The sequence below is a fragment of the Monopterus albus genome, unplaced genomic scaffold (genome assembly GCF_001952655.1).
Source record: "Monopterus albus unplaced genomic scaffold, M_albus_1.0 scaffold353.1, whole genome shotgun sequence".
Lineage (NCBI taxonomy): Eukaryota > Metazoa > Chordata > Actinopteri > Synbranchiformes > Synbranchidae > Monopterus > Monopterus albus.
Window position 1 is genome coordinate 225,930 of NW_018128233.1, and position 8,740 is coordinate 234,669.

The following is an 8,740-nucleotide window of genomic DNA, read 5'->3' on the forward strand; positions in this document are numbered from 1 at the left end:
CTGTGTTGTGATGGAATCTGCTGTACTCTACAGTTTTAACGGGCTTCTGACCTACTGTTTTGGTTGTTTTACCATGAGCACTAGGAACCATAGCTGAGGTCCTCGAGGCTCAGGACGTCACACATTAGTCTTTGGGAAACTGCTGTAGATTTGCACAAGTTGTCAAAAGTGACTCTGAGGGAAAAGCACATTTCAAGGCTGTTTTGGCCTAACAACAAGAAAACCCATCCTGTTTACCCTCGACTATGTTAAGTATGCGAAGGCACCATACTGCGTTACAAGCACAGTGCGGTGTATGATATAGCAACACAATCTAGAAATAAAGACAGACAGTTCTGTTCCACATGAATCAAGGTAATTTAATAAAATCCAGTCCAATGCACACATGCATTAGTTCAGATCGTGCTTTTTCTTACTTGAGCCATTTTACAGTAATTATTCAATAAATTAATTTGCAATAAATAGACCTTTATCATTATTACTACACACAACCACGACAGAGCAAAGAGGAGCCCGATGCATAGCATTCTGAAAGTGCAAAGAATCAGCCAGAGATGCAGTACCGGTATATAGATTAGTGACCAGAGAGGAAGGAAGAATAGAGGCTCAGATCAGATTGAAAGACCGGCCTCAAACTGGAGAGTTAAGATAACCATAGAAAGTCGGAACGCTGAGAAAATCGTGGTTTGGTCCTGTTCTAATGTTCAAAACGTACATTAGAAGAGTGAAATGTGAAGCAGGCTTCTCGAATGTTCAGAGGCATGACAGGAAGTGACATGACTGAACATTATGAAGATGATCCCTCCTGGCAGAATGTCCCCTTCAGGCCCTGGCTGCCATCACTCTGCTCTAATCCAGGATCAGGGATTCACTGCTGGGCTCCACGCTGCACTAATCTTTGTGGTCCACTCATTTGTTACAACAGGTCAAAGCAGGCCAGGCCACCTTGCAATCCACTCTCTTACAAAAGCTAGTTTTTCCTCTTGGTAGTTACAAATGAGCTCCACAGCATAGCTAAATTGAAAGGTTCAAGTGGCAGCATAAGTCTTGGGACAGTTGCAGGGCAATAAATGCTAAAACAGTCAGGTTACAAAGGCTTTGTCACCAACACTGGAAAAAAAAAAAGAAAGAAATAATCCTCTGGTCTCACAGACTGATACCACTTTTAATTTCTATCAAGTAAAGGTGCTTCTGAGGAGAGTGAAAGTTATTACATTACATATAAATGACAAAGCATTAGTATGAGGTGGGAAAGGGATGGACGGAGATAAAGGTGAGGATCTCATGGGGGTGAGGAAAACAGAAAAACAAGGGGATAATGTTAAAAAAAAACAACCTTTGGTCTTCCTGATGTCCACTTACTGGCATGAAGATAAACCAGTAGGATAGATGATAAAAGAGAAAGACAGGAATGAGGGTGAGATCAAACAGGTCTACTGGTTCTTCTTATCTTCTCGTGGGGAATAGGGAGGGGGCTTGTCCTAGAAAGACAGAGGAGAGGTCTAGTTTGCCTTGGACTGATGGATCCATTATCCATTGTTAAGTTCCAACAGTTTTTCATCATATATTTAAATGAATTCTTCTCATAGGGTGATGGGTAAACAAGCACCAGTGCCAGCATATGTGCACTTCCCTAAACTGTTAATGTTTTCTTCATTTATTTGCTAGTTGGGTGGTAAAATGTGCTAGTATTTGAGCGCTGTTATGAATTACAGCAGAGGCCTGGTTGCAACAAGACAATCTACCATTGTTTTGGCCATATAGCTAGTCCAGTAAATCAAGTGTCACAAATTAATGCACATCTGTTTTGACTAGCTGCTGAATCCCTAAGACATTCACTGGCTTTAAGTGAAGTGTGTGGAAAACCTCGAGTGGAAATGCTATGTATATTCAAAACTACTTCCAAACCAAAGGTTTTTACACTTGGCTGAGGTGGAAAAATTGGTTTATCTGCTAAAACTGAAATGCATATATGCTGTATAATGAATTTTACTTGTGTTTCCACTGAAGGGAACACTCACCAAATCATATTTCAGTTCTATTCCTTAAAAAGGCCACATTAGCCCAATATATCTGCCAACTGATAGATAAATTAGTTCAGTTTCGGATGTATAGCAGAGTGATGGTGGGAGGCTTACCTGTGGCAGGTATACATGTGTAGGAGGCAGTGTGGCACTGCTGGCGCTCGCTGCTGCCTCTGCTGCTTTGGCCTCCGCTGGTAACAAGACGGAGAGAGGGCGGAGGGCATTAATTAAACATGGTTCTACTGGATAGATGAAAAAACTGGAGCTAATCCAGCCTCGAGTACAATGGGTAGGGTGATAAGGAGGGAAAAGTAAATGCAGGCAAAAAGAGACATGAGTGAGGGAGGCAGCAATGACTGAACAAGCCATCACTTTTTCTTATTTTATTAAGGCTGTCACCAGTTTGTTCAAATCAGTCAGAGCCTCTCTGCCAGAGACTCACCAGCTGCTGAGGATGGGAGGTCTGGGTCATGTGGTGGCTGCTGGCCCAGAGGGGCAGAATATGGAGGTGGAGGTATGTAGGCCGTGGAGGCATCAAACTCAAGGGAGCTGGGGTAGAATCCACCTGTGTAGGAGGAGCACAGAGGTGCAGATTAGGCTGGTGTGAGGACAGGTAGATCTCTACTGTGTCATTAAGCTAACAGCAATAAGGGCTGGACCTTGAGGAGGAGGGTTGGGATAGGAGTAGCCAGGTGGAGGTCCGGATGGGTACATCCCATTAACTGGGGGAGGAGGGTAAGCGTAGGCCCCATTAGCCATGTAGGGGCATCCACCAAACCCTGGAGTCACTGGCTCACCTCTGGATGCTGAGATACAGGACAGAAGATGAAAAGGTAACAAAAGAAATAAAGGTTCAGATTCTGTTAGGCTGGTTTGTCATCATACCCTGAGCTGCAACCTGCAGCATGTACTGGCCAAACTCTATAGCTCCTCCGGCAGCAAAGATGAGCTTGAAAGTAGCACAACCCTCCCAGCCACCTGTAAGAGAGATAAAGCCAGAAAGAATCCACTGTGGTTAGTGTGTATTCAGCCAACAGAATGCTGTAAGTCCATTCACCACTATAAGCTAAGTGACACCTGCACACAGTTTTATGCCTACCTCCAGGCTCTGCGTTCACGATGCCCTTGATGTAATTAGCTCCCAGTACGGGTTGTTTCACCTCACACCCCTTCATCAGGTAGAAGGGCATCATGAAGGACTGTAGTGCATCCCGGCCTTTGGCCAGAAAGATCACCTGTGAGAAAACAGCAGCAAGCAAACATAATTTCATCTTTCCCCTCCTAACCTGTTACACCTGGAGAAAGCCGAACACTGTAGTGCTTATTAGTGGATCCACAGCTCTGCAGGTTGTTGAGTACTTGCTGACAGTGTTGTGTCAGAACAGGGCTGTTTAAACAAAGAATAAGACTTGTCTCTTACCCTGTATGGAGTTAGGTAGATGCTGCCCTTCTTGCCCTTTCTGAAGGCTTCAGGCAGACTGTCCGCATCACAGAAAACCAGCTCCACATTATCATAGTTCATTAAAACACTGGTGACAAAAATACAAAACACAGGACACACAGAACACAGAACACAGCAATTTGAACAGAGAAAAGAAAAATAAAGTATGACATTGCTATTGCATCATATTCTAATTATACAAACAAATCAAATGTATATTATTTAGATGGTGTTTTTTAATTAAAAATAGGACTCAAACCCCACTTTCATAATATTTGATTTATCTTCAGAATAAGCTCCAGCTGTCCAGTTCCAAACAGGCCCATCACTTGCTCTCAGAAAACAGTACCAGAGTAAACGGATCTGGGTTGGCTATAATGGGTTTAACACTGTGCTCCAGTATGTTCTGGAAGAATCCAGGAGGGATGTTAAATCGTGTAAACTGGAGTGACCAGGTCTGGATGTGACAAAACAACATTTTACTACCGAGCACGTCAACGTGCAGATGGCTAGCTAAAACTGTAAACAATGCACATATAAATAGAGTACGTTATTGTTAGAATATGATTCAAAACGTTACCCCTCGTTTGACTAAATATATCGTTTAAAACAAGTAAAAAGCTATGTGATCACACATCAAGCCTGCTACGGCCGACTGCAGTGATGACATAACAGCTTGAGGCTTGAAGACACCTCTGGGTTCCCAAAGACGCAGGGCGACCATTCCCTCAAGATATAACAATGAATGCAGCATTGCTTGTCAGCTAGCATTTAATTTGGAAACGTCTTGCAATGACTAGGGGCCAGAAAAAAAACAAAAAAAACAAGTACAATGTGTGTTTCACCGTGCTCGCCACATTATCGATGGAATGCGGCTGTGTGAAAAATAAGCTAACATGATAAAAGTTTCCCATGAAGTTAGAATTAGTTGGCTAACCATGAGGGTGTTTATGGCAAGTACAGTAGCGTTAGCTAACGTGTCTTAATGAATTAGCGAAAATGCATACTAATCTACACGAGCTGGATGTGACGTTCATCCCAAGGACGTGTAAAAGTTGTCAGCAACGTTATCTGGTTAACGGTAATGGTTAAATGCTAGTTAGCCCGTTAACGTTACAAACACTAACGATAATGTCACCTTTCACTGTTGTTGATGATGACTCCACCGCACTCCGAGTGGTTCTGGTTCAGCGTCATGTCGACGGCCCTCCAGACTCTCCGGCAGCAAAAAGATTAAAGGTTGTGCTCCTCTATCAGAAAGAGTACCTGGAGGCCTGTCTGCAACCTCGGTATCCTCTCCCTCTTCGTCGATAATGTTGCTGTGTTTGGTGTTGCACCTGTCCTTCCGCCATACGCATGGCCCGCCCACACAGTGACGTCACGTACGTTTCAAAATATACACAAGATTTTGACTTACGTTAAGATAATGATAATAATAGTAATAATAATAACACAACAGTAGGCATACAACACATACATTATGTAAAAATGGATATTTATCATTTTATAGATTAAAAGAATATTTGGCATGTGATGTCTGGAATTTTGACAAAAATATACGCACAACAATTTAAAGCACTGGTTCTACGGTCATAGAAAAGATGTACATCTAAATTAGATGTAAAACAAACATTTGAATAATATACAATCTGATGAACACAATAAAGCACAGATTGTTTTAGGTGGCCCATCTCATGTTGCATGCAGTTTCATTATCTCATTTAGCTGCAGTTAATCATGTGTCACTTGAGATTTGCACCATGGATTTGGTTGTGTCAGGGAACCATGGTAGTAATGCTAACAGTAAAACTGGTAACAACTTGGCACTCAAAACTGTAAGCGTGATTGCAAACAGGAGCCAGTGAGGAGATTAACAGTTTGGATTTTTGATTGACTCTGTGTGTGTTTCAGGCTTGTGTGTGCAAACTAATACAGGATTCTGAGGTGTGTTGTATTGTCTACATCAAGACACAATGTAGGGCACTAGTTGAAGAAAAGTCATAAGTCCCAGTTACTGACGTTACCACCTTATACAGGAAGTGATGACTTCCTGAAGCTTTGTGAGAGTTCATCAAAACGCATTGCGCACACAGCTTCCCTATCTCACACACAGAGCACAGCACCTTACCAGGCAGGAGTCTGGTTGTCAAACATTAGCATCATTATGTCGAGTCAAAGTGAGCAGAAGGGTATGGGAGGCAATCTGCTGCAAACGCCTGAACAGGTATGGACCACAATTCACCTGAGTGTACTGATATGCTGATCAGTGTTTGTTTGATTTTTGTTCAGTGCTAGTGACTAACCACGCTTACTTGGAGACAGGGTGATGGTGCTGTCAAATATGTCTGCTTTTGGTATGATTTCACAGAGATTTTTAAGCATTTTAGCTGATACAAATTACAAACTGTCAGCTGAGTAACAGCAGTGTTAAAACCTTGCATCATTGAGTCATGATGTCCAAATGGCTATTTCAAGATGCTGTGACTATGATTCATAATTGTTTTGGATGTATGATGATGACAGAAGTCATCTTGTGCCACACCCAGTGTTTCTGCATATTTTGCAGTTGTTAGTACACATCATTTAATTATTTGTAAGGTGAACTAAGCCATGTTTTGAACACAGAACCTTTTCAGAGGCTGGTAATATTCATACCGTATGCAAACATACATCAATGAAAATAGCTGTGTGTATGTGTGTGTGCTGAATACAGGTTTGTTTGCATACATATCTTTAGGATGGGCTGCTAGTGATTTCCCTTCAGATTATTTTGCTGGTTTGAATATTGAGTGAGTTTTTGCTGGCTGTTGCCTCCAAGCCAGTTTCAGAAATAGAGGAAGTCTCTTATAGACGCAGGCCTTATCAGATAGCAAAAACATGAGTGTTTAAGCACAGTGATGCAACTTTTCTCAAATGAAGATCTTTTTGTATGTTCACACAAGCTGATGTCAAATGAGATCATCTTAAAATGCCTGTTTATTTCAGTTTGATTTAACTGAACTATTTTAGGTTTACATCATTATAGAAGTCCCCGTATTTACCATAAGCACATTTTCCCCCTGTTTTCCAGGAACATGGCTTAACAAGACTCAAACAGGTAAAACACATCAGCTGGTGGACATAGTCTTTCATTTCCAAGTGTTATTTCTTCTGTAATCCTTAAAAAAGCCTCTCTGTTAATGGACCAAACTGGCACGTTTACGCTCCTTGTTGTTATGACTTAACACTAAGCTACTAGTTTCCTTTTTTTCAAAGGTCTGCAGCCACTTTAGCAGCATTAACATCCTGATATGTAGCAGATGTAAACTATCTTATTTTAACAACTTATCATGCAAACATTTGGTAATTAGTGCACAAAGTATAGCAGGAAAATAAGATGTATGCTGTGGGCACACAAGATGATAACAATCTATCCAGTAGTGTTGAAGTTGGATTAAAGTGGTGGACTGACTGACAGACATTACCATCTGCTATGGGACATGCTAGCAGGGCTAAAAAAAAAAACAAAAAAACATATTCTCGAAATTTCCTTGAGTTGTGCAATCCATCAAGTTTCTTTTTCAATACATGATAATATCTGAAGTGCAAATAATCTCGATTCGGGTTTAGCGACACTTTTGTAACAAAAATTCAGTGGACCTTTAATTTTCATGTACTGTAAAATCTATTAACAAAATGTGTACACATAGTGGAAATGAATGCAAATCAATGGCTGTGTATAAGATTAGAAAAATACATTCACACAAAGTATTACCTGGAAAATTGGCACTATTGTAAAATTTTCATGCTTTCTAGTAAATGGGCTACAACACGTAAAGTCACTGGCACAATCCTTCAAGTATTTGTTTTTAATGTTTACTTTTATTTTCATTTTTTGTCTTTTCAGTTTTCACCCGGCCATACACGTAAACTGGGGTTGACGAGGAAATTGCGAGACAGGAGGGTAGGCAACATTGCATGATCTTCAGACACCTTAAATTTAACTGATATCCTCATTTATGAAATTTGCTCAACAGAACCATGAATAAAATGTGTAATCTCTTTTTAGGATTTAAAAGAAGATGAGAACCCTGAAGAGAAAGCACGAAGACATAAGGAGCTGGAGGTATCATTGTTCATGTGTTGTACTGCACATACCATGTTTTTTCCAACTAAGTTCTCACTCTGATTATTTCTGGTTAAAGCTGAAGCCTTTGTATAAGGAGCTGTTGTACACGATCTCTCATAAGATGGGTAAACCGTCAACAACTGAGGTCTTCACAGATAGCCAGCTTCACCAGTACATCAAGGAGGTAAACACCTCAGCTTCACTCAAAATATAACCCGTAAGTCCGTTAGTGTGGTTTATGACTGATTACAGAGACTGTTCTGTCATATCTGCCAGGCTTTCACAATGACTGAGTCAGAGCATGGCAGTCTGATGGAGAAAGTACAGAACACAGAGGTGAGAAAAGGAAGTGAGTGTGTTTGTTCCAATGAATGCACATGTGCACAGTATTCATACTAAGAATCTTAACTTTCCACCCCTTTCCATTTACCAGCAGGAGAAATTATGTCTGTTGACTTTCATATGTATGCAGATGACACACAGCTGCATGTCTCTCTTGAGCCTGCAAATGCAAAGCTTTCTGCAGCAGAATGAACCAAAATCTGATGCGTTATTATTTTGTCCACCTTCTCTGACAGCTTTCCCTTCAATCTGAACTTGGTTGTTTATCATCTCAGATCACAAAATCTAAATCAGGGTTTATGTTGGACTCAGACCTATCATGTAACAGCCATGCTTCCTTCAGCTAAGAGCACCATCAAGAATTAAATCATAGGCTTTAAAAAACCCCAGGAAATCATGTCACATTAGACCTATTCTGGCATCTTTGCACTGGCTTTCTAAATACATTGGACCTCTTTAAATCACCTCTTAAAACTCACTTTACCAAGTCAGCTTTTTCTTCTAAATAATAACCAGTTATTCTTTGTTTTAGCTCTTTATGCTTGTAATTTTCTTATTTTATGCTGCACTCATATGCACTGTTAGCTATTTGAATTTTAGCATTTTTTTCTTATGTTTCACCTGTTGTTTTATCGTAACCCTGTTTAGAAAGGTGCTATACAAATGTTATCTGCATGTCTGAGGCTGCAACATGTGCATTTATTAATACCAAAGTGTCTAACTAGCTGTCTGACCCTTACAGTCCCCAGTGTACTGTCTGATGGCCACTGTAAAGGAAGCAAAAGGAATTCTGGGAAAAGATGTCAGTGGTGAGTTCTTACATTA

At 40.7% G+C, this 8,740-nt stretch overlaps 2 protein-coding genes across 3 annotated transcripts in view; one reads left to right on the forward strand and one right to left on the reverse strand.

The window, feature by feature from the left end:
- Positions 1-1,146: 1,146 nt before the first annotated feature.
- wbp2 (WW domain binding protein 2) lies at positions 1,147-4,841 on the reverse strand. Its single transcript, XM_020625363.1, has 8 exons — positions 4,604-4,841; positions 3,445-3,553; positions 3,124-3,259; positions 2,910-3,002; positions 2,684-2,830; positions 2,467-2,589; positions 2,139-2,215; positions 1,147-1,481 (listed from the first exon to the last, which is right to left on the reverse strand). The coding sequence occupies exons 1-8, from the start codon at positions 4,660-4,662 to the stop codon at positions 1,434-1,436; spliced, it is 792 nt and encodes a 263-aa protein (XP_020481019.1). The 5' UTR covers positions 4,663-4,841; the 3' UTR covers positions 1,147-1,433.
- A 198-nt stretch (positions 4,842-5,039) lies between these two features.
- Positions 5,040-8,740, forward strand: part of unc13d (unc-13 homolog D (C. elegans)) — an 11,995-nt gene continuing 8,294 nt past the window's right edge. For both annotated transcript variants that reach the window (XM_020625354.1, XM_020625355.1), the window contains exons 1-7: positions 5,040-5,689; positions 6,536-6,562; positions 7,352-7,408; positions 7,514-7,570; positions 7,650-7,757; positions 7,850-7,909; positions 8,658-8,724. In XM_020625354.1, coding sequence (XP_020481010.1) covers positions 5,630-5,689; positions 6,536-6,562; positions 7,352-7,408; positions 7,514-7,570; positions 7,650-7,757; positions 7,850-7,909; positions 8,658-8,724 — 436 coding nt within the window. In that variant the 5' untranslated portion in view covers positions 5,040-5,629. The remainder of the gene's footprint in view (positions 5,690-6,535; positions 6,563-7,351; positions 7,409-7,513; positions 7,571-7,649; positions 7,758-7,849; positions 7,910-8,657; positions 8,725-8,740) is intronic.